Source organism: Python bivittatus, unplaced genomic scaffold, assembly GCF_059951505.1.
Source record: "Python bivittatus isolate LINGU-HERP-01145 unplaced genomic scaffold, Pbiv_v1 ctg000020_np1212, whole genome shotgun sequence".
In the NCBI taxonomy this organism is placed as follows: domain Eukaryota; kingdom Metazoa; phylum Chordata; class Lepidosauria; order Squamata; family Pythonidae; genus Python; species Python bivittatus.
This window is the reverse complement of record NW_028277030.1, coordinates 109,978,592-110,004,998: the sequence shown is the minus strand read 5'-3', so window position 1 is coordinate 110,004,998 and position 26,407 is coordinate 109,978,592. Positions and strand designations below refer to the sequence as shown.

Here is a 26,407-nt window from a genome sequence, read left to right as displayed (position 1 = left end):
TACAAAACAGCATCAAAGAATATGATGCTGAAAAGCTACATTGCTCTGTCTAGGCCCCAGTATTTCTAACTGGACACTGGGGCTTTTCAGCTCTGTTCTGTGATTTCTTTGCAAACTGGAGACCCTAAAAGCGAATCTGGGAAGCTCTGTTTGCAAACAATGGCTATCAATATGCTAGACCTGCTTTTACATCTAAAGTTATTTATATTTTTATTTTAAAAGACCATTCAATGGGTGTGGCTGTGGCTGAGATGCATCCTTTGTCTTGATTGTTTTCAAATCTGAAAGTGTTTTCAGGGATGGTTCACCACTTTCCAAGTGGTGAAAGCTGTGGTGAATGTAGGCTGTGATGATTTTGAAGTCCACATTGCTGCCTCAATTGGCACATTTCCACCACACAATAACCACAGCATAGTTTGCTGAGCTAGGCTGCATGTGAATATGCATACGTGGTTTAGAAACAGTTATTCTGCGGGCAGTTAATTTCCAAATGTGTGGCCAAGGTTTGTTATTGGCTTACACCTCACTGGCTGGTGTAGCCCATTACCCCAGTGCTTTGGTTAGCATGCCAAGGGGCTGCCCAAACAGGTAGCAGGGGTAGCTAAAAAGCCAAACCATTGCTGCATCTCTTGCTCTCCCGTTGTGTTTACTTGTCTGCAGAGGCACATAGGGTTAATTTTTAAAAGCAAAGCAAAAGAGGGGAATGATTAGCCTTCCTCCAACCCACACATGGTGGGTACCGTGTACTTATGGTTAATTACAAAAGAAAGAGAAACTAGAAATGATTGTGAGCTTGGGTTGCTTCAGCCATCCCCACCAAATCAGCTGGAATACCTGCTCTCAGTTGCCAGGCAGCTACTGCTGGTGGACGACAGGCAAGCATCTTGTTTTTTTACATCTTTCTTTGCTGATGCATTTATTCTATTGGATTTAGAGTCCACCCAACTCCCAAACAACTCTAGGTGCCTTACATCACAAAAATAAGAAACAATAAAATGAAGAAAAAGACATGTACATCTGGAAAAACAATCCAATACCCTTGAAAAGAAATTAACAGAGGCTCTACAATTACTCTAACCCCAGGCCTGGGAGCAAAGCCAGGTTCTCAAAAGATCTGTGCAACTGTTACAGGGTGGGAACCATACAGATCTCCAAGGGGATGCTGAGCGTAAGTTCTCCCATTTATGGCTAACTCTAATGCAAAAGGAGGCAAAAGGAGAAGAGGACGGCAGAGGATGAGATGGTTAGATAGCATCACTGAAGCAATGAGCATGAAACTGAGCAAACTCAGGGAGGCAGTGAAGGACAGGAAGGCCTGGCACAATATGGTTCACGGGGTCACGAAGAGTTGGACACGAGTTAACGACTGAACAACAACAATTAATGCAAATGGGATCGCTCATACTGAGTTTGGTTGGGAATTCTGGGTAGATGTAATCCCAGTCCATTTCAGGGCCACCTAACTGAGGGAGGTTGGGATTTCCTGTTTGAAATGGCCATTGCAAACTAGTAGCTACTGGAACTACATGGATCATTTTTGAAACTATAGCTGTCTGTAACCCACCATTCCTTTCAAAGAATAGAGTTAAGTGCATGCCCCGAAAGAAAGTTGGGAATGTTTTTTCTGATCAGTATTAATCTGCTGTTTCTGTAACCAAATATATGTTTGTTTATCTGGCTAAACAGTAATGATATCAAAATTGGTTGCTGGATGTTGAATCGTCCTACAACATTTCCGTCACTGTTTCTTGAATGTCTTAAGTTGCGGCCTGTAAAAAAGCAATATATTTATAATTTAAACCATTATGCTAACTTCTTGCAGATTTCATCTCAACGAGTAATCAAAACCCATACTTTAGAAGAGTGAAGTTTGATGTCTCAGCGATGGAGAAAAATGCTTCCAATCTAGTGAAGGCGGAATTTAGAGTCTTCCGCTTACAGAATCCAAAAGCTCGTGTATCAGAACAACGGATAGAACTGTATCAGGTAAAGCTTTGATGATTGTTGTCCTTATACATTTTTTAATATATGGTACCTTTCCAGAGCACATCTAGATACTATAGAGCTAAGTAGATAATAACGTTCATTCTTTCTACTTAGGAAACTCTGGGAAATGTAGTTTATGAGAAGAGATCTAAGGCTCTGTAATAGAGAAATCTCACTCTCCCACCAAATTTACAGTTCCCGGGACTGTAGAAAGAAAAACCAATAAAAATGGTATAAAGTTAACTTAAATGTACATTATACTTAAGCATATTTAAATGTCTGCATTTCAATGGCATGTATGAATTAGGGCAGTTTTGCATCTTTATTTGAAGCTGATTGAAATCCACTTTAAACTACATATACAAAGACAGGTTACTCTACTGAATTATTATAATTGCATCTCTTATTTCTGATCCCTCTTTTTTAGATTTGTTTCTTAAGTGTCAGGTGTCCTAGAATGATAGATCCTACACATGTTTATATTCAGAAATAAATCACATTGGTTTCAGTGGGGCTTACAAATAAATTTAATCTGGATTGTAGCTAAAAGTAGTTGACATTTCCCCCAAGTCCCCAAGGGAATTGTATTGCTGTACAGTATAGGCACCAGGAATTCTTTGGTAGATAGCCAGAATCCATACAGTACTACGGTTGTTGATTCACTTTTTTTTTTGTCTTGATTTTAGTTTTTTAAAAAATATGGAATGCTTCACGAATTTGCATGTCATCCTTGTGCAGGGACCATGCTAATCTTCTCTGTATCGTTCCAATTTTAGTATATGTGCTGCCGAAGTGAGCACAGGTTGTTGATTCACTTTGACCAGAAAAGCAAGTGGTTTAAATAATAGTGAAACATGTCCCAAAACATTATAAAAACTCCTGTTGTTACAGTCTCTGAAAAGACCTAAGTTATCTTAAACCATATGCCAGGCTGCTGATGAAATTTAGAAAAAAAAAATTGTGAATGAGAAACTGGAATATGAACAATCAGATTTAGCTGAGATATATTTTGATGCAGGGCCAGAATTGCTGATGGTGGAAGTATGCTCTGTCACTATCGCTGCAAATGGGGATGTTAGTCTTTACCATCCCACTGAAAATCTGTGCAGTATGACAGTGAAAGTTGAAGATTCCATAAAGTTATTCCCAGCAATAGGAATTGTGTTGCCTGGGTGGAGTGGTACAGACCCAAGTCACTAGTAAAGTAGCTATCACTTGGATACATTGAAAAGGAAGTTCCATGCTAGTATGAATTCATGCTGGAGTTAAACTGGTGGTATTGGGAGAGCTGAAACGATTTAGCTGTGTGTGTACTGACTATTTTTTTAAAGCAGTATGATTTTGTTATTTGTAACAATTGTGTAGAAATGTATGTGATAAATTGTATAGTCTAGTCAAGGTGCTACACTGGTGTATAATCATGCAGTTGTGGAATTGTGATGGTTTGGTATCTGTTGGATACATTAAGCACACCATTCATTTTATTTTATGTAGCTCAATTAAATGGCTGCAATTCTAAATCACATTTATTTACATATTTCTCATTTCCATTTGGCATGATATTGAAAAATTGCTATGTGGGTCAGGGAGAAATAAGTTTTCCAGGCCAAAAGCTATGTTGCATTCCTCATTCCAAAAAACAGGGAACGGGGCAAGGACAAAAAATAAAACTGATTTCTTTTTATTTACATTTAATTAAAATTACACATAGGTAACATGATTACTCTGCAATCATCTGTTTGATAATTCCCTGTTGTTATGTTAAAAATTACAAATCTTTTACACCTTTTCCAACTGCCTGGGGGCTGCACCTAAGCCTTTAGGGGACTGCATGCTCCCTGTTTTAATTAAATTGTAATTCTACTGTGGGTGAAAATCAAAATCCTTAAGCTGCAACAGACAAGGTGTCAGCTTTCTTACTTTGCCAGGGCAAGGAGAACATAATTTCTAACTTGCTGGAATGACCCTTGAATTACGTAGGCAATATATGCGCCTTCTTCTGCTGCTCCTGTTGCCATGATAATACAATGAGATTTAGGGCTAAACATTAATAAATATACTTCGAATATGACATTCATTGGCATTCACAAGGGCTGGGTCTATACGTCTTTTTACTCAGTGTGTCCTCCTGATTCTAAGATATATAAACATGTTTATCATTACAGTGTTTCAGCTTTGTCCTATGCATGCTTTCTTAGAAGTGAATCCAGTTCAGCACAGTGCAACTTATTCTCAGATAAATCAAGCACAAAATTGCAGCCTTACTTTGTAAAAATTATGACAGAGTCCTGGGTGGAGTCCTTCTCATTCTCAGTGACCCCATCTGGCCTCATTTTGTCTTGCTTCAATTGATGCTGTTTTGTGTTCCATGGAGTTAAAGCCAGGAGCTGGTTTTATTTTGCTTCTAACTGCTCACTGCCAGCAAGCTCTTTTTACCCAGCCTTAATTCACTTGCAACTTCATATGTAATCCAGTTAAATCAACTTGCTCAAATTTAAGGCTGATTAATTCCACTGAAGCCAGGGGCACCGTTTGGTATAAATCTTTACATTTCCAAGTAATCTATGCTAAGGTGTGTGTTTTTTTTAATTTGTATTTTGTTTTAGTCATCTGGACAATTTCTCTAAAGTAAGGCCCTGAGACAAATACTTAACATTAAAGTCCAGCCTTAATGGGTTTTCACTATAATTTATTTTTGTTATTGATTTAGATTTTGACTTATAGGTTGCCAAATCCAAAGACTCTAGGCAGTATACAAAATTAAAACAGCGTAAAAAAACAATGTGAAACCACATAGATAAACACACTGCACTGGGGAGAAAAATACACTTAAATGCCAACCATCCATCCTCCACCAATCAGAATTACAAGCCATCATATCATCTGGCCTACTTCAAAAGCCAGGTTTTTAGAGCTTTTCTAAAGGATGGCAAGGTTGGGGTCAGACCAGTCTCTGGGGGCATGGTGTTCCAAAGAGTGGGGACAGTGACAGAGAAGACATGGCCCTGAGATCCAATGAAATGGCACTGTGTAATTGATGGGACGCAGAACATACCATCCTATCTCTTCTTATAGGACAGACAGAAATAATTGAAGAAAGGCAGTCCAGTATAGATATTTACCCATTTCAAGGATGATTCAAGCTATACAATCCCTTTGTTTCAAGACTTAATTTTCTGTGTGATAGACCTATCCTTAAGTTTAGATCTCTTTATTCAGCTGTTGCTTTTGAGGCACAATTAAAAGAATATAGGTTGTCAATAGTTTTTTTACACTTACCACTGACTTATACATTCTCCCAAGAACTAAGGTATCTGTAGTCCTCTATAACGATGGTGACTTTTTTGATAAGATGGATTGAATGTTGAAGTGTAGAAAAATAATTGAAAGCTCATTCATGGACCCTATCACCAATTCACTTTCTGCAAAAATCTGCATAGGTTGCGTGCATGTGGTAAACAGCCTCCTTTGATTCATCATCTCTATAGTCACTTGAAAATGAGGAACAATAATGGGTGGACAGTAATCCCCAGGTATATCAATTGACTGGCATATAGGAATATCTGAGCAGATTTATTTGTTTATTAAACATATTTCTATCCTGCCATAGTTCACAAAAGACTAATTAGAATAGAATAATTAATAGCTTAAACATCCACAGTACAATCTAAAAAGCTGGCAGTCATAAGTAAAAAACAATAAGAATAAGCAACTTAAGCAAAACCACAATAACATGAAAATTTTTAAAAAATAGAGATGGCAAACACCAAATCAGGGGAAGTCTTTCCAAAACAGCTCTATTTTCAGCAATTTTTGAAAAATCAACTGAGAGGGGGCCATCTTAATCTCCAAAGGGAGGCTATTGTACAACATTGATGCTGCCACAGAGAAGCAACGCCTCCATGCCTCAGCTCCACCAACCTTTCAGAAGGGAGGGATTTATAACCATTTCTTCCTAGTAGCCTGACCATTCAGTCTCCAGGATGGGTTTGTCAAGCCAGAAATGGAGATTGCCATCAAATTAGAGGTATGACCTGACACCACCCTTGTCCCACCAGCATAGGGATGAAACTGCCCACCTCACCCTCTCGGGGGTAACAAGCTTCCCTTTTACTCAGAAGCTACATCCCAACTCAAAACATTCAGGGCAGTTAATACTCTACCAGACAAAAAGACTTCAACCGTCAGCCCCCAGTTCATGCAGCTACCAACTAAAGCAATAAAACCATCTGCAAGATCCCTGAGCCTCAGTTGCCCTCTTACTAACATTCAGGGGAACTTGGGTCTTCGCTTCTCTCTGTTTCTCACTATTGATGAGGCCCTCAAACCACCTGCTTCACTCCCACCCAAGGCAGCATCCACTAAACAGGGGGAGAAAGAAAATAAGCCAGGTTCCTTGGAGAAGCCCCTTCACCCAGGTACCTGGGACCTCCACTGAGCATCGCCTCTCAGCTGTGTGGGCAAGAGTTAAGGGTTGTCCCTTTTCCACCCTTTCTCACCCCCTGCTGTGATGGTAAGCAACAGCAAAGGCCCAGCCCACCTCACAGGGCCAGCAGCTTTGCTATCCACCCCAGCTTGACCCCCAACTAGTTTTTTCTAACCATTGGTCCAGAAGCAAACCTATGCTGAGCCCTGCAAGGAGGATAAAGTTGCAGTGCAGATCTAGCTGGTCCCAAGGCAATATCTCCAGCCGCCACTCTGTCTCGCTGGCTGCATCCACCATTCTTTCTTCCATATCCATAGAGCAGACACTTTGCTTTTGATGTATGGCTTAACATATTCTTGTAAATAATAAAACAAAGAGAGATCCATATAGTAAGGATTTGGTGTCAATATGGGATTAATTCATTCCTTAATCTTATTAAACCTAGATCATATAGAAACATTTTGCTCCATCTTCTCATTTTTTGGAGTATAAAGACATTTCAAAAATAATAGCAAACATACATCTTGAATCCATTCCTTAACATCAGGAAGTTTCTTTCTAATTACATGGATGTCATTTTCAACTTATTTCATGGCAAATTGGGATTCTTTGGGAAAAAGTGGAAGGGTATCAATACTTTTGGCTGCATCTTAAATTATTCATTATTTATCTCCAATATAATTGGTGCCAATAAGTCTATAAAGGTTCTGTATTGTACCATTCAGTTGGAAAGCCATCAAGAATGGGGCTTTCCCCAATTTCATAGATTGGATAGTCTCTGTAATTTCCTGTAATAACAATGGTTATCCCACTTTCTTTTTATATTCTTGAGAGATCTCTTCTATTTAATGTTTTTCCCAAATTAGTAATTTGCTGTTCAGTTATAGATGTCTCCAGTTTATATTAATGAATATTAAAAAAACTAAAAACTGGTAACTAATAATTTCTGGCTCAGTATGTAGCAGCCATCATTTGCCTGAACTGCTAATGAAGTTTTGCTGTTGTTTCTGTCCATGAGTCAATAACTTTCCAGCTTTTTCTCCAGATCCCCAGTAATTCCAGTTGACAGATAAAGCGACTTTAAAGGGGGGGGGGGGGAGGAAATAAAATGACTGAACAAGCTCAAACATCCAGTGTCTCTTCCTTTGCTTATAAACATTGAAGCCAAATCCAAGATTTACTGGAATTTAATCAGATAAAAGGTTGAATGTTATGGGAACGTCTTTGAACACATATCCTCAGTAGCACTTCTGTTGATTTCATCACATCTTTATTTTATTAAGAGGCTTCTTGCTTAGAAAAATAAGGCTTTGACCCATTTTCAGTTTACAAATAGGAATTTGAAAAAGAAATAGGCATTGCGGTGAGGAAGGCGAGCAGAGTAGGGCAAAACATCCTATCCCTTACTTTGAATGGTTGTGGCAGTGTTGTTTTCATGGTAGTTTATTAGCTACAGACTATAAAACAAGAATGGGTTCAAATGATTTCCTATGGAAACAATGTCATGTTTTGGTAGCACATCAAACATCAAGAACAGAGCCAACATTCTGGGTTTTACTGCAACTCTTATCAGAGGCTATAGCATGCCTAGGTATCTGATAAGCTTCTGGAAGGAATGGAATGTACCATACCATACGGAAAAGGAGAAGGAAAACATTCCAGAAGGCAGGTGCTGCAACAGAAAAGACTTGCCTCCTGGGTCTCAATAGATGGCTTTGTTTAATTGAGGGGACCAGAAGCACACTGATTCTGCCTGATCTTACCAGATGGGCAGAAACCATGGGAGATAGGAGGTCCCTCAAAGAACCTATTCCTATGCCATGGAAAGCTTTATAGGTGATGATCAATACCTTGAATTGCACCTGGAATCCTAATGGCAACCAGTGCAACTCGAGAAGCAGTGGTGTCATACAGGCATACTGAGGCATGCCCAACCCTGCTTGTGCTGCTGCAATCGGACCAACTGCAGCTTCCAAGTGGTCTCCAAGGGCAGCCCATGTAGAAGCATTGCTGTAGTCCAACTGTGAGATGACTAAGGCATGAGTGACAGTCTAGAGGGCCATTTGATCCAGGTACAGGCACAACTGGAACACCATACAAAGTGGTGCAAAGACTCTCTTGGTCACAGCTTCCACCTGCTCTTTGAGCAGGATCTGGGAGGTTAAGACGACCCTCAGATTGTATACCACTCTTGAATGGGGGAGTGCTACCCCATCCAAAACTAAAGATGGAAAGCCTCCAGATGCAGGATCCCCCCAAAACCACATCCACTCTGAATGAAAGTAGATAATATATGTGACTTCAAGGAAGACTATGTCGAATTTTGAAAAGTCCAAGAGGCACCTTTTTTTTTTTTTGCCTATGAACTGGAAGACCTCCATAAATCATAAAACTTGCTCTAGTTTCATGGTTCTGGTTTTTAATCAAAGCTAGCATGCCTCAGGCAAGTGATAGCCAAGAAGAAGTTTGATTTGTCATGAATTAATTTTTGTTCCCAATAATCTCTGAGTTCTCTTAAACCACTGAAAATTGTACACAGTGTTTTGGCATGTTTCTGAGCAGTGACCATCCTATTTATCCATTCTTTTGACAGCTTCCAGTATAAAGTGAATAAGACAGGAAGGATGGTAAGATGTTAAAATGTCTTCTAGCTCTGAGGGTACTTTTTGGCTGACTAGTAAGATGGAGAATGATACCTTTATAATGAAATTCTTCTGCCCCAGTTTCACTGCCTTTCAATCATTTGATCCCCATAAATTATTTTAGAACGTGATTAATAAAAAAAAAGAACTATCAAATGATCTCCCCTAGGGGAATCTGCTAGTGCAAGTGAGTACATTGGAGGAAGTCTGGTGAAATATGGCAGCTTCATTGTGGGAGGTATCATTATCTGCATTTCCCACTCAGTGCTGAAGTGCAAAACCAGCTTATGCAAATAGCTACAATCTTAAAGTTGTAGTCCATCCCATTTTTTTTTAAATCAAAAAGCTCATTGCACACTTACTGTGCACTTGTCTTCAGTTCTTTACACAGATGCAGATGGGTGCATGGAAATACACAGTATCCAGAGTAATTTCTCAAGCAGCCAAAAATAAATTACATTTTCAGTATTTTCACAGCTTAATACATTTTAACCTCTAGCAGAAAAAAAAAATTCTTGGCAAAGATGACTTTTTGATAAAATACATTTGGCCCAGGAAAAAAGACAAACGTAGAGCACTGTTTTATCCTTATGTAAGCTGTAGAGATTACAGACATTGAGGTGTGGTGCTTATAGCAGCCAAGATAAAGAGCTGGCATTGAAATAAAGATGAAAGCACAACAGAAATGATAGTTGTGCAGGCCCATGGTAGCTTACAGCCCCTGAACACATTTAAATCTTTTTCTCACAGACACGAAGGCTAGAAACTTTCATTTTTAAACTATGCCAGTTTTTACCATGATGAAGTACGAATAGAGGAAATTGAAGCCACTGTTAAGAGACTGTTATGGTAGTATGAACAATTAATATCCGCTGTAGTTGTGTTACATCCATACAAGCCATAAGTGGGTTTCGCTTGTGTGCCACATGTACTTGTTATTTGCAATCTTGCATGATGAACGTGCTTGGCAGGATCACAGGAAGCGGATCACAGAACTATAGGCTTTAAAACATTTGGCAAGCCATATGTACCTTTTGTATTTTGGCAAGAATGTTGTACCTCGTACAATAGCTTGTTAAGGTCCACACTCTGTTCTCAGTGCCTGCCAGATACAAAGTTGGTTGAAGCCAAAAGAAAGACCCCAATTGGCTTCCGCTTCTGCAGGACTATTTCCCTTTGCAGGCACATAGCTTTAAGGAAGTCCAGCTGAAGGAAGAACATGACCTACAGTATTTAGCAGGTGGCTGAAGTTGCCAAAAATCCTGCTGTCAAAAGTTATTCATGGGAACACTTTTCTGCAAACAGCCAACAACATCAATCACTTTCAAGCAAGCAAGAGAGAAGCAGGCGTCTGTGCTAATGCCACTGCTTAATATTCAGGCATAGTAAGATGCAGAAGGGTCTGTTTATTATATTTATTATGTTACGTACTTACTATGTAATATTTAGTATATTTATTATATTGTCAAATCATCTTTCCTCTGTGGAACTAAAAGGACCTTGCCTGGCCCTCTTCTTCATTTTATCCTCAAAGAAAGAAATGGTGTCTCCTCCCATTTTTTCACTCTGGCCCCGCTAATGTGAAAATAAAATAAATTATATATTTATTTCCAAGATACTTTGTTTTTCATAATGCTTTCAAGAGAGAGAGATAGTTGGAAGTAGATAAGCCTTGTGATATGATATGGGGGTAAGAGAAAATCCTGTAAACCCCAAAGTTTTTGAATATGATCAAATTACATTTTGAGTAATGAAATGGCTGAGTCCTATTTACTGGGTGAGAAGAGGTAAACCCATATGCATTTTGGAAAACTAAAATATTCTAGGAAAGTTTGGAAAAAGCAGACTGAAGAAGATGTAGCTTGTATTTGAGAGACATTTCAGTTTTTCTCCTAGCATGTCATCAGTGTGAATCTCTAACCCTCTTGAGTGTGGTGACATCCAGCTCTAGCATCTGGATTTTAGTTCTGTTATTTTTTGCTTTGCATGGGAAGACACAGCCCTAAGCATTTATATGATGAGTAATGCTTCTGGAGAACAAGCTCCTTTGGATTTTTGAAATTTAAAATTCTCATTGGTCTGGGACAAAAGCACTCCCTCATCCTATATGAATGTAGCTTTCTTTAAGATCTTATTTGGAGAGTGTGCTTCAGATCACTCACTGCTTGAAATTTGGTGAGGGATCAGCTAGTCTATCTAGGGCATGTCCAAATTTGCATCTAAGTTGTAGAAATTCTTCTTCTAGGGACAGTGAATGTTTATGGAATTAGTCTGGCGCTAGGGAATTGCTTCCCATTATGACCTGTGGCATTGTTCTTCCTGAAGTTACTATTATCCAGTAGGTCAGAAATCTATATATTAACTGAATATACAGGAACTAAGGAACAGCCACTCATCTAGACAGTGGATTTTCACTAAGGATTAGCCTCTCATCTAAATAATAGAATTTCTCTATGAGGTTTCCAAGAAAAAAGAGCAAAGTGGAGACTTCAAGACTTAATTGAAAAAAGGAATTATACCAAGAGAAAAGAAATAGACACATCGAATTATGAAAGCTTAGTTACAAAGCAAAGGCTTGAAGGCTATCCCAGAAGGATTAAGAACAAGAGAGAAAGAGAGTGAACTGACAGAAGGAGGAAGAGCGAGAGAGTAATGAGAAGCATTGCCTATCATTATCTTCTGAGACAAATGAAGAAATGGTAATTCTCAGTGGTAAAAAAGCAGAGAGATCATGCATTCTCAAGCCACAATTTAATGCCCATTGGGCAGGCACTTAGAGATGATGGTTCAAAGAAGGGCATCCAGCCAAGATACACAAAAAGGATTTGGGCAAAGTATATGCCTGGAAGCATCCTAAATGTAGGAAGCCATAATTATACTTTGATAAAAACAAAATACTTGGATGTTTATTGTAAAATATGTTTCATGGGAAGTTAAACCTATGCTTGATAGGTGAACCGAGTTCTTGGTATTGTTAGTATCTCAGTTGCAATTAATGTGTGTTGTCTGGATTATACTTGGTGTAGGGAAAATTAGCTTGGCGCATCTAGGAGTACATTTGCTTTAGTCCATTCTGGCAATACCTGGAATGGGATGTTTGTTCTGTCCCATCAGTATTGGATTTCCAGTACAACAATTGATTGATTGATTATGTGCCATCAAGTCATTTTTGACTCCTAGTGATCACATTGTATTTTTTAAAGGAAGAAAGATCTTGGTTAGACAGAACTTTAAAGTAGGTATAGGATGGGTTATCTATATTAGACTCACCCTTTAAATGCTCATTTGGACACATCTTTGATCTCCCAGAATGCTGTGAATAAGGAACAAGGCCTACTGAAACCTGACCCAAACTCTTTATTTTAAATATCCATGATACTGAATTTTGCACTATCATGCAGTTAACACCTCTTGCAAAACTTTCACAGATGCATCTTAAACATTTTGTTTATTATAATTTCATTGTCAGTAGATTAAGTAGTAATGTGTTAAAATCTGTACCTGAACTGTCACATTCATTTGTAAGTTACAGTCCAGGTAGTGAGTATGACGTCATCATCTTGAAAGTCATTCTTTGTCATGAGCTCCATATTTCAGACATTAAGAAGTGCTGGCTTATTAGCGCAGTCATGAACAAAGCCTTCTAAAGGTTGTCTTGTATCACAGTGATCCACATTTCAGAGAAGCAGACTCTAGGAACCTAAAAGAAATCTGACAAGAAACAAATTTGCATAGATATCCATTTTTCTCTGGTTAAAAACCACCATAAAAGCATTTGTTCATGAAAGATACAGTCAGGAATGAATGTCTTAAAAATTCTGTCTGTCTGTCTGTCTGTCTGTCTCTACCAACCTACCTACCTACCTACCTATCGATCGTATCTTGCATTGGTTTAAAATGTTGTTATGGAATATAAAGAAAAAGAGCTGAATCATGGACATTTATGTAAAAAGGAATGACATCAGGAAAAATTGGTTAATGTATTTCAAGTTGTGCTAAAGCAATAGATATTGGAGAAGTTTATATACAAAATCTATGTGAAGGAAAGAATCTCACTCATGCAGGTTGAGCTGCCTATCTCTACAAAATATTTCAAGATGTTTTCTTGTATTTCTGCTTTGTAAGAATTGGTCAAAGAACTATGTTAGAATTTGTTTTCATGACATAGATAGGCAGGTGACACAAGTTTTTGTGATTTGCAGTTATTTTCTGTATTCTGTTTTGAGTTCCTCTTAGTTATTTTTTTTTCCAGATTAAATTGTGAGAACCCCAAATCACAGAATATAAATTTTCTTCTTTTCTTTGTAGATGCTCAAAAACAAAGATCCCACATCACCTACACAGCGTTATATTGATAGCAAGGTTGTGAAGACAAGAGCTGAAGGCGAATGGTTATCTTTTGATGTAACTGATGCTGTACATGAATGGCTCCACCACAAAGGTGACAGTAATCTTTTAATTATTTAGAATTAACCTATATTAAGTTTGAATAGTTTGAAGTCTGGCCTGACCTGATGTAAAGCAATTTTTTTTCTCTTATGTTTTGCAGACAGGAATTTGGGACTTAAGATCAGTTTACATTGTCCATGCTGTACATTTGTGCCTTCAAATAATTATATTATCCCAAATAAAAGTGAAGAATTAGAGGCAAGATTTGCAGGTAATAACTGAAAATTTAAAAATACAATAATTGTGTAATAAATATGAATGTTTCAGCAGATCTTATAATATGTCCACTGCTGCTGTTCTCAGCTAGTGAAGGAGAATGTGGAGAGTCAGATGGAGTGGGGAAAAATGGTCCTTAAACAAATGCTTTAAAAATCTGGTATAACATTCTCTAAATACTGCTGAAGTTATCTTTGTTCAAGCTGGTCAGTATGATAATGGATTAGAACATGTATAATAAAGTACTTTGTACCATAGTTGTCTTTCCAACTCCATTAGTACTCCTGTAAATCTTTCTGCTTTTGTGATCTTTGTGTATTCATCTTGCAACTCCTCGTTCAAGACAAAGACCCAATGCTTAAGGCCTCTGAATATTGAGCATCCAACCATAGCTCTTTAGGCGCCAGTAGATATCAGCACTGATGCTCAGGGAAACTTACATTCAAAATTTACATGACTAATTTAAACCCTGGCCATAATCTAACTGGTGACCTTAACTGTATCCAAAAGATACATCCAAGCACACTAATAGAGTCTAGATGACAGTGCAGGTAACTAGATTCACGTGCTTATCTGTGTTAGCTATTTGCATTAATTATCTGGTACATCAGCATGCAGAACGCCTTTGCTAGGCTGTGATAAGCATCTTTGCAGCTTGGTCGCTGCTTCCCTGAGGCTGGTTCTCTAGCGGCTTCATCTCCATGGATTGTTGAGGCTACACACTATTGTTGATGGCCCTGCATAAAAAGCATTAATGTTTGCTTGGGATTAAATAAATATCATGTGGATATTTATAATAATTGTGGAAGAAGGAAACCTATAACTGATCATATGACTAATGAATGAAGCAGGTGTTCCTGGTCTGAAATGATGCAGAGATAATAAGAATATAGGATATTTAACTCAGTGCAGGTCCCTTCTTCCCACGTTCACATACTCATATCAGCATGTCTTAAATCAGCCCAGCTGATGCCAGCACACCTGATTATTCTATGATTTAGGTTTCTTGTGAAGAGATACTTTATATAATTTGTTCCAAAAAAAGCAACACGATATTTATTACCCAAATGTATTTTTTGAAGGTATTGATGACCACCCTTATTCCAGTGGTGAGAAAGCTTTAAAGTCCGGTAGGAAAAAATACAGTGGGAAGAACCCACATCTTCTGCTAATGTTATTACCCTCCTACAGACTTGAGTCGCAACAGTCCAGCCGGCGGAAGAAGCGTGCTTTAGATGCTGCCTATTGTTTTAGGTAATTACATACTAAGATATTATAGGCTTGTGTGCATGCATAGAAATATGAACGCAGACCATTTTTTTTAAAAAAAATCTGTTTTTTATTTATAATTTTAACAGCGTTTTATTGAAAGGAATATGTCACTCTCCCACACAAAAAAGAACATAACTTTGGATAAAAGTTTGTACATCTCTGGATTGGTTCCTCAAAGTCCTTGAAGAGCTGCAGCTGCTCAAGGACTTGGGTGGCTACTTTGAAGAACTTCCTTCAGGATAGTTGGCAAAGAAACCATCAAGCAGCTGCTTCATAATGTCAAGGAGCAGATCAAGAGTGGGGGGCCTTCACACTCATCAGATTATACATACAACCCTAAATCTCATCTGTTCATTTTCTGGCAATCTGTACAATTTAACTAAAGAATAATGTTTGCTTTCATTTGCACCTTCGTTAAAAGTCCCTGTGACATTTTGGCTGTATATTCTGGTTTGGAAAGTAGGCTATCTCCAGTCTGAAAAATTAAACAGATAGAATCACCATGCTCTAGTAATATCTTCAATGTATAAATCAAGAGCATATGCTCAGAATTATGTAGTAACTGAGCAGCTGCTGATGGAGTGCTAGAAATCAGAAAATGTAGTTGAGGGTCCGTCCTGTGCTTGGAACCTGTTAGGGTCTGGATGGGGAGGAACTTAGGCTCAGTTGCAGCAAGATTGAGTGGCTTTGGGTTCAGAAGCTTTCTGATACCAGGAATATTCCATCTTTGGTACTGGACAGGATTGCATTTCCTATGCAGAACTGGCTTATAATGTGGAGAACCTCCTGGAGTCACAGCTCCTGCTGGAAGAACAGGGGGCAACAGTGGCTAGGAAGGCCTTTCCACCACCCCATCTTGTGCACTAGTTATGGCCTTTCCTGGTTCAGGAGGTGCTACTGACTATCACTCATGTCTTGGTAACCTCTCATTCTGATTACTGCAATATACTATCTGGGGCTACTCTTGAAGACCATCTAGAAGCTGTAGCTGGTCCAGAAAGCAGAGGCTTAGATAGTCATGGAGACCAGTTAATTTGCCACGTAACACAACTACTTCAAGAGCTGCACCGGTTACTGGTTGACTTCCAGCTGCAACTTATGGTGCTGTTCTTCACCTTCAAAGGCATACATGGCTCAGGTCCTGGATATCTGCAGGACCACATGCTTTGGCAGCTGCTGCCTGTCTAATAAGATCTGGAAGGGAAGGCTTCCTCTAGATCCCTATCCCTAGGAAGCAGCATTTGCAGGAACCACAGATTGCCCTTTCTCAATCGTTGCCCCCTTTCTATGGAACTCTGTTCCCCTGAGATGAAGTTGGCCCCAATTCCTTGGGTTCTTTTAAAATCATGAAAAATTGGCTTTTTTGGCAAGCCTTTCAGACTTGACGGGTTTTATTATTTCACTCTTGTGTGTGTGTGTGTGGGGGGGGTGCTCTTATTGTTGTTGGGTCACTGCTTATTTCTCAGGCAGGAGGCAAGCAATCATGTTTTACGGCTGTATTTTGTTTTGATCTTATTACTTAAATTATGGATGTAAACTGCTCAGAGTCAGTTGGTACTGGAACAGCCTATAAGCCTAGTTAAAGAAAGATTCCTCTGCCCCTCCCTGCCCATACCAATAGCATAACTGAGAGCATTCATCTGGATAAATTTTGCATTTGCTAATTTATTTGTATGGATGCAGTTATAAAAATAGACTTCAGCAGGTGACAGCATTTAGCTGATCTTGCCTGAGTTTGGAAGATAAATAGGATCAGGACTTTTCTGAATAGAGCCTTCTAAGGAATACCAGGACTTAGGCCAGGCTGGGAGGCTATGGTATGATAAACCCTTTTGTACTGTTCCCCCAAAAATTGCATCGACGTGTCCACTCCACTCAAAAGAAACTGCATATATAAACTTGTAGAAATGATGATTATGATCTGAATAGCAATGCAGTACATGTCATCACGATGAAAAAGACTGACCAGGAGAGTTGTGCCTCGGCTGAATCTGTCATTTGGTGCTGATTGTTAAGGCACAACTTCAAGGTCCCTGCTCCTATAATTCCTTCCCTTTCAGCTAGACCTGGTTTCAGATAAAGGGTTCCTTGAAAAAGAGAACCACCCCTAACTGCCCTGCAAATTGCGGATTCATATTTTTCCTATGAATGGCTAATGTAGCTTCTGGATTCTGCACCTGCAGATGTCTTGCAGATGTGCCTCTAATCACATTAACCAGAACAAGATCCACCTTTACAAGAACCCTAGCAGCCAGCAGACTAAGATTTGTTCTACTTTCCTCTTTTGCTTTGAGCAATATATATTTGATATCCGTTCTCCTTGAAAGCAGAGAAACATAGAAATATAATTTACTTAAGGATGCAAATAAAAATCTCTAGCCAGTCTTAGAGATGAATGTGAGAATTATATCTAGTTATGACTGATTGCATATTACAAAATTATAAGATAGAAACAGAAACTCAAAATGTCTGTAGGAAATCTGGACATTCTGTATGGCACCCATAAAGCTATTATTAGCCAAGTGAAACAACCACCACCCTGCTCCTAAACTCCTAGCTGGAAAGGACCAGATTACAATTTTTATTTAATTTTATATTTAGGCCACCTGATTTCCAAACAACAAAAACAAATCAAAACAAAGTAAAACATAAACAGTCACACATGAGGAATGAAGAGATAACCTTTCCTGAATATATTTGCCCATACATTGTCAGTCACATGCCATTTTAATGCATCCTTAAAAACCTGTTTTAATACATATTCCCTAAGAATTGTTCCTGTCTCATTTCATAATTACTATATGATACTGAAATTTCATTCATTAATTCTTTTTTATGCTTGAATGTTTGTAAGTTGTGGACTCAGAGTGGCATACAGTACAAAGATATAGCATTAAACTTCACAATGTGTGTGTTTGTGTTTGTATGTGTAAAGTCAAGGATTTCTCCCTACCACAATCTGTGACAGACTGTGAGAACCAAAGCAAAAGAGTGATTAAATGTGCCTTTTTAAAAATGGCCAATAGCCATTCTGCAGGTGAGGGAATCTGATAATATTATTTTTTTCCTTTGCTATGGTCCTAAGCATCCCCCCTCCCCCCACAATTCATTAAAGCTGCACTTTGCATTGGGAAGAGTTTTCCAACTGACACTCTTCTGTCCAATCATTTTTGTGATGGAATATACATAAGATGCAGTCCTATGCACTAGGTTTAGATTTATTTCCGACAAGTTGGAAACTACATTTTATTAATGTGAGAGTGCTGAAACTGTGCCATAAAAAATCAGTAAACTGAAGACTTCATAAAATTCACCAACAAAAGAGGCTGACTGTTGCATCTCTGAATGATTTATTGCATTAAAGAACGATCCCATTGGCAGAAGCTTATTAAATATATGTCTGCAATTCCATTTACAGGAATGTGCAAGATAACTGCTGCCTGCGTCCATTTTATATTGATTTCAAGAGAGATCTTGGATGGAAATGGATACATGAACCTAAAGGATACCATGCAAATTTCTGTGCAGGAGCTTGTCCCTATTTATGGAGCTCAGATACTCAGCACAGTAGAGTAAGTATCTTATAAAACTGAGTAATATTAGGGCTATAAAACAGAGCAAAACATATTTTGAGTTCCCCATTGGGGGGAAATGGGTGGAGATAAATTCAATCAATCAATCAATCAATCAATCAATCAATATTTTATCAATTCAAATTACATTTTAATTAATTTCATTGATAGATCATATCATGGTAACACTTCATTTACTCAACTTTTTTTCAAAAACAGTAACAATTTCCAAAACAGTAAAAGTCCTTATTTGCTATCAAATTTTTCTTAAAATAGCTGATATATTTAAATAATAACATTGGTCCTCATAATACATTTTAAGCACAATTCTTCAATAGCTTGTGTTTGGTTTTTTGAATTGGTTGTGTGGATTGCGTGGGACTGTTCCTGTTTCTGGATTAAAGATAGGCCAGTCAACCAAAGCCACAATCTGAGTAGAGATTGTAGAATAGAAAAGAAAATATTTTAATAATATAAGATCCTCATTTCAGTTTGTTGTAACTTAACTGATTGATCTATTTTGGGCATACACCCTTGACAGAAATTAAAGGAAGGGGAAAGAGAATATTTTAAAAGTAGAAAAGCTGCGCTTCAGATCCAGACTGAACATGGAAAGAAGCTCAAGAGAAATCAAAGATGAGGCAGCAAAAGCAATCCTTGTATTGTCAGAAACACTGTAACGTTTTATTTTAGTTTCCACTTAGATTTTTCATGCTCAGTGATCACAGTCTTGTTTCAGCTCAGCCATCAACGCCATATTTTCTCAGGGTGTATGGAAGGAAAAGTTAGACTGTACCTATGGGTCCTGCCTTAGTGATCCTGTGAGCTACAGCCTTTCGTGGAAAATACTGAAATACTGAAATCTTCCTATTTTCTGCTGAGTGTGTAGAGTCCAACGTGAACAGTGTTCCAGAAGAGATGGAAGATTTTCACTCAGTTCAGTTTCATGAAGGAAGACTTCCTTCTTCAGAATGAGAATGATACTTCCTTCTCATTCAATATGCTTTAAAAGACTTTCTTATTCTTGATCTTAGCCCTCTGGTTTTAAGGATGTATATTTTGGAGCTGTTTCTTCTTTTTCTTCCTTTTTTGGCAATATTATCTTGATAGCATAAGCACCTACCCTTTTATTTACATAAACATGTACATATTTAAAAATACTATATGAAGTTGCCACCTACTGAATGAGATTGTTGATCCATCTAGCCCAGTTCTGTCCACTCTATGATTCCTTGTGATTTCCTTTTCTTGTGATTCCTTTTCTGTGGAATCTCCTACATCTGCAACTTCAGTCACTATTTTCCCCACTATCTTCTCCTAAGGCATTCCCAACCCATACACCCTTTTTCCCTTCCTTCCAGCATATTTTATTTTGCAGAAACTAAAAATCATTAAGTCCAATTTTTGAAAGACCCATGCACACATATTGCTTTTTACGCTGATAAGAGTCAGCACCTCTGCACGCTTTGTTGCAATGTGCCCTTTCCTGCGATTGCGCCATTTGAATGAATCCTGAGTTTTTAAGCAGTTCCCATCCATTTCAGTGTGGGTTATAAAAGTCATGTCCATGTGGCAGTAAGAAGGTCTCAGTTACAGTTGCAATGTTGAAGGGTGTATAAAAATGGCAGCAGTATAACCCTTGTCTAAATCTGTATCTGTTCCATTTTACCACATGATGCATAATGGTAAAGTTGGGTCTCAAATTCAGAGAAAACTTAGCCTCAGAAAACTCAGACTTGGACACTGCTCTGCTCCTTTGATAATAAAGCATAGCTTGCTTATCTGGTAGTAAAAAAGCAACCAGCTCCACACAGCATCCCACTGCCAAAAAGCCAGCGTAAAGAAATATGAACTGATGGCAAGTGCTGCCGTGGACAACTAGAGTTCCTTAAATGAGTAGGAATTGTGCTAATGCCTGACAGTAGAAATGTGTGTTCAGATCTACAGAAAGGATTACAAATTGCAGTGTTTATAAAGGTGGAGGCTATGTGGTACATTTGTTTTTAAATGATTTTACATGTTTTGTAGGCATTTTTTAAACGTTTGGTCTCTGACCCTAAATACATAGAAATGGTCCATTTATCTTGGGAAGACATGCTTCCTAGAAGACATGCTTATTCGTTCTGATGGAAAAACAGTGGGAGAGAGCTAGGGCTTCTATGGGCTTCCTGTAAGTGTTTGATTGGTCATTCTGGAAAGAGGGCTTTGGACTGAATAGGCCTCATCCCACGGGGCTTTCATTTGTTCTTAGAAGCAAGTTGAAATGTGTGGAACTGAGAAACTATCTGCAATAGGTCAGGTGTAGCCACCCCCCCCCCCCATCCTCACTGCCAGTGGCATTTGATGGCAAAAAGCAACATGTTGATGGGGCAATTTATCTTTCTCCCCTGCTTTTTCTTAAGTTATTTTACATAACCTTACCACCTATCCCACCCCAAAAAAGCCAAAGAATGAGATGTAATTTTCAACTCTGTCCCCTCTTGTGATGCCCAGAATCTGGAGAAAACCTTCCACTTTTAGAGGGTATTCAGTATTTACATTGGTGTCTTTTTTATCAAACAGCTGTTTCAGAAAAAAAATAAGTAATTCACTGCTGTAAATGTTCTCTGCTGTTTGGAAGTTTTACATATCTGTGTTTTTATTGATTCCAGTTGTCTAGGCTTATACAGAGGAAAAGAAGTTGAGTATAATTACTTTAAATGAATACATTGTCACCATGGCAATGGTACCATCAGACCCCTATGGCTCTAGTTACCCAAAGTTGCTTGCCCCTGTAATACCTGGAAAATTTGAAGACGTATATAACGTATATGTTAAAACATCCAGACATCAGAATAGTTTTTTCCCTCGTGCCATTGCTTTGCTGAATACCATGTGATCTTTTTTTTGCTCTTATCCAAACGCACCGTTGATTTTGCTGTTATCACCGAAGATAAATTCCTTGTGTATGTTTTATACTTGGCCATTAAAGTATTGGTATTGGTATTGGTATGTGTATATATATATATATATATATATATATATATATATATATTTATTTTCCTTTTTCCTTCTAGGTACTTAGCTTGTATAACACAATCAATCCAGAAGCATCCGCATCTCCGTGCTGTGTATCCCAGGATCTAGAACCGCTCACTATCTTGTATTACATTGGCAAAACACCCAAAATTGAACAGCTTTCAAACATGATTGTAAAGTCTTGCAAATGCAGCTAAGGGATGTATGGAAGCATTTTGGAGTGTGTACATTTTTTTTCTCTGGAAAGTAAGGAAGAAAAAGAAACATTCAAAAAGAAAGAAACGGAAAGAACACATCATCCATGTTTTTTTTTTAAAAAAGAAAAAAAGCGGTACTAGTCCGAATGGATTGAGAGTTTATTTCATTGTTTTGTGTTTTGTTTTTAAACAGTCATCTGATGCAAAACCGTGAAGACCTTATCCTACATTTCATCTACTTGGTTAGTGAGATAGACAAGAAGCATTTTTTAGGAAAGCAAAAATACTAACAAGAAAGAAAGAAAAAAGAAAGAAAAACCTTTTTAAAAATAAACACTGGAAGAATTTGTTAAGAGTTCTTATGTGAAAGGAAAAAAACAGGAAAAACCCCATTAAGTGGAGTTGCTGTATCTATCCCGTGGCTTACTTGATCTTTGTATTGTTATGCCATAGATACCCTATCTGTTCCTTGTAGTTTTTAGAATTAACAGTGCATTATTTATTTTTGTGTAATACGATCAAACAAGAATATGTATTGCCATAGGGTTTGGGGGACAGAGAAGAAAAACAGAAATGTTCAGACCAAATAAATGGCTAGAAATGTGTTTAATACCTGGGGAACACAAACTCGGAAATATTCTGAAATCAATGATTAGTTTAACCCAGTTAAAACAGAACTCTGTTGTTTCGTTATTAAGAACGTCTACTTCAAAAGAAAAGCCACACACACCTTGTTTTCTTGCCGAAAGCCTAGGAAGGCTTCTATGTAAAGCCTTTTGCCATTCTTTTAATACTGAAGAGGTTATTAATAAAGGACGTTTTGTTTTCGTCTCAAAGACAAGTCTATTAAGATTAAAACAACAACTACAAATGAATAAACAATCAATTTAGTAAGCCAGTGAAATATTTAACATGTACTGGTCTCATCTTCAGACCCTAATATGTTGCTGTATAACTATTGCTTTGAGATTGTTTTTGGTATATGTAACCACACCTATAGTATTAAAATAGGGTGGGTAGTAAGAAGCCAGCTAATTTGGAAACATATCTGTAGATCTCTATTGTAAACTATTAAAAAATTAAGTACTTTATGTGTAATGTGTAAATTCTCACCATATTTTTGTATTCTGTTAATACTGTCAACTCTGAAGAATTTGAATTTGGGGGCTCTTGTTGATTACTCAGAATCATGTGCTTCCCTTGAGCTGGCCAGTATAAGTAGAGTCCCCTGTACTTTTAACTTGCACTACAAATACATGTTTTATAATATTTGCTATACACGCGTTTTGTATGTTGTTTTTCATCTTTATGACCTAAGTTACCTTTTCTTCCTTTCAGCCTGTATGTAGACAGAGGGATAGATTTAAATATTGTTTTGTATAAAATGTATATATCTTCAAACATCTTAAAACTCTGAACTTCACACCTTTCTGGAGTTGGGGGATGGGATGAGACCAGAGTCTGCCTTTGGCCATCTTGTTCCGCTCACAAGCAGTTAGTCCAGAGACAGGATCTGCCAGATCAGAAGGCACCGATGGCCTGGGCAATTCTGATGGGACTGTGCAACATCAGAGCAAAAGGCTGGTTACATGTGCAACTGCAAAAAATGTCTTTCATTGCTTAAAAGGGTACTGTAATAGGACCCGTTAATTAAATTGGAGTTTAATTTAAAGGAAAGGAAGGATGATGTGCTATCTCTCTGCTCCAACATAGACACTTTCTAAGAGAGTGGTAGTTTCAGCAACCAGCTTCTTGGTACAGTGGGGCAGACAGAAAACAACTGAATGTTGTCTTTTTCCTCCTCAACAGAGCCCAGTTGGCAGGATTTGGGGATATAGGAATTCATTAAAGCTTATGTGTGCCCTTTGGAAGTTGGACAAAACTGAGTAGCTGTACGTTCACCGCTCATTTACACATACAGATATACACTGCCCTATCTAGCTAGATATACACAGGAAGGATCTTGCTTCTCAACCTGTGCTCTCCACAGTTGGATTTGGGCATTCTGGAAGTCATAGTATGGTGAAGAAAATCATACCTGTTTAATGTTGATTTAGTTCAAGAAACATTAGCTTTTGATGATTTAGGGTTTTTTTCCCCCAGAAATGTTAAGGCTGGGGCAGGAACATGTCAGATATATGAGTTTTACACCAAGGTAAATACAGTCCCTAGGTATTTTGCATGAATATTGTAATCCAATGGTACCAAAGTAATATTAAATGAAATTATGCCCTATATTGAATACAAATAATTGTCACATAAATCACATTTAACTTATTTAAACATGTCTTTTCCAAACTGGTGGCTTTAACTTCCATAAATCTCACCCAGCATTAGCCAATCCTTTAAGCTTTATTCAACTGAATCTTATTCCTAGGTAACATATCCAGGATTGTAGCCTAAATTGGATTTAACCCTAACAACAAATTACTGAATCATTTTTTCCAACCCTCCAAGATTTAAACTTAAACATGCTATAGACTAAAGCCGTATTCAGAAAGAAGGGCACTTTTTTTTAATGATAAATCATTTGATGAACCTAAGTCATTATTAAGAAGCTTTACTTATCTTTCCTGGAGACAGTGAACTAATTGTTCACAAAATTGTCTTTCTCAAATCACCAGCCTCACAACTGATTTATAAGATCAGGCATTTTATCTGTATATAATTCATTGTTCTCCTGATCACTTTTTTTTTTTTTTTTTTGCCATTTCTTCATTAAAAGAAACTAATAAAATTACAGAAATGCCTTTTTTTCCTTTTCAAATTATTTTAAACTGCTTTAGAAGTGGAAAACTTTTCAGTGTTTCTCTTCTATAGGAATCTACATCCCTCAACATAAGCATTCATATGTAATTTCTGATTATTATTTATTTTACAGTTTTTATAGTGTGCTCAAATCTGATTCTGGACAAGTTGCATAACATACATACACACACACACACACAAATCACCCTGCCCCATGGACATCAATGACAATTATATTTTAATTCTGAAATTCTAAATTCTGAGCTCAAAACCTTATAGATATCTTACCTTCGATATATAATTCTGTGCATGTTTATTCCAAAAAGAAGTTCAAGACTGTTTGATAGGCTTACTCTCAATAGCTGTACATGAGTATCTGAATGACAGCAATCTAAAAGCCACCACTTACTGGTGCACATCTAAACGGTTGAGAAATAAATATTTATGAAGAGATTACATTTTTGGGAACAGATATATAATTAATCTGAGATCATTAGAATTCACATGAACATCAGCAGTCATCAGTTTTCAGATGTTCCTTGTAATGTATAAAAAATAGATCAGTTAATCATATTTTAAGTTCTGCTTTGATATGCATCAAAGCATGTCAATTAAATGAAAATAATGTTACAAAATATAGGGGAAGAGTAGGATTTGGGTGTATATTTTATTTGGGAGGGGGGGTAGCAGTGCAGAGATGGTGATTTGGGGCTAAAATTGCCATCCTCCAGCTATTTCTTTCTCAAAGTGCTATTAGTAGTAAAGAGAACCTTCAAGACAGCCTAGGAGAGGGATTTTGGTGAAAATTAGTTCATGGACACCATTCCGATTGTGAACACATTTGAGTTCAGGGCCTTATTTCAAGTTTTTTCTTTCAAATAACAGAGGCCAGACATTTTAAAACAGCAAATAGCATAATACAGTGGTACCTCGGGATACAAACGCCTTTACTAACGAACTTTTCGGGTTACGACCAGCTCCAGCCGCAAAAATTTACCTCGATGTGCGAACTCCGCCTCAGGGTACGGTCATTTTTCCGCCCCTGACACGTGGTCCGCGGCCGTTCTTCCGCCGCGCTGCGCGGCGCCCAGCCGTTCTCCCGCTGCGCCGTGCCGTGCCGCGCCCGGCCGTTCTCCCGCCGCGCCGCGCCGCGCCCAGCCGTTCTCCCGCCACGCTGCGCCGCACCCGGCCGTTCTCCTGCCGCGCCGCGCCACACCGCACCCGGCCTTTCTCCCGCTGCGCCGCACAGCGCCCAGCCTTTTTCCCACCGCGCCATGCGGCGCCCGGCTGTTCTCCTGCCCCTGACGCGTGGTCCGCGGACGCCAGAACAGATTAACGGTAATTACATTGAACCTTATGGGAAAATTTGCTTCTGGGTGCGACCAAATTCGGAGGGCGGAACGGATTAACTGGATTTACATTGAACCCTATGGGGAAATTTGCGTCGGGTTACGACCAACTCAGGATACGCCCAGAGTCACGGAACGCATTAAGTTCGTATCCCGAGGTACCACTGTATATGTTTTGGTCCAAAATAAGCCTTCCCAGCAGAGATAATTCTGATAAGAACATACCAAACAAAATGAAACTCCTTTATATTAAATCAAACTACTGTGCCATCTAATATAACAGTGTCTCTTCTAATTGCCAGGTAGTTCTCTTCCTGTAAGTTATTTATCCTTAAATAAATCTATAACTGAGCAATATCTTAATTAGGACCAAGCCATAACATTCAAAGGTATATGGACCATTTGAATTTCCCACAACTTTCAGTCAGGCAAGATGTTGCAAAACAGAGGAAAGAATAGACTGAAGAATGTCAAAAACTAGGGCAGATGTTTAAGTTGCAAGGCCTTATTTCACAGTCCCAATAATGGATCT

At 38.2% G+C, this 26,407-nt stretch overlaps 1 protein-coding gene and 1 non-coding gene across 2 annotated transcripts in view; one reads left to right on the top strand and one right to left on the bottom strand.

The window, feature by feature from the left end:
* Positions 1 to 25,072, top strand: part of TGFB2 (transforming growth factor beta 2) — a 91,154-nt gene extending 66,082 nt beyond the window's left edge. The window contains exons 2-7 of the mRNA XM_088146557.1: positions 1,823 to 1,986; positions 13,363 to 13,495; positions 13,604 to 13,714; positions 14,802 to 14,973; positions 18,410 to 18,563; positions 21,620 to 25,072. Coding sequence (XP_088002683.1) covers positions 1,823 to 1,986; positions 13,363 to 13,495; positions 13,604 to 13,714; positions 14,802 to 14,973; positions 18,410 to 18,563; positions 21,620 to 21,778 — 893 coding nt within the window. The 3' untranslated portion in view covers positions 21,779 to 25,072. The remainder of the gene's footprint in view (positions 1 to 1,822; positions 1,987 to 13,362; positions 13,496 to 13,603; positions 13,715 to 14,801; positions 14,974 to 18,409; positions 18,564 to 21,619) is intronic.
* On the bottom strand, positions 2,680 to 2,786 carry LOC112540168 (U6 spliceosomal RNA). The gene has a single exon (XR_003084236.1). It is a non-coding gene; the product is annotated as a U6 spliceosomal RNA (small nuclear RNA).
* Positions 25,073 to 26,407: the final 1,335 nt, after the last annotated feature.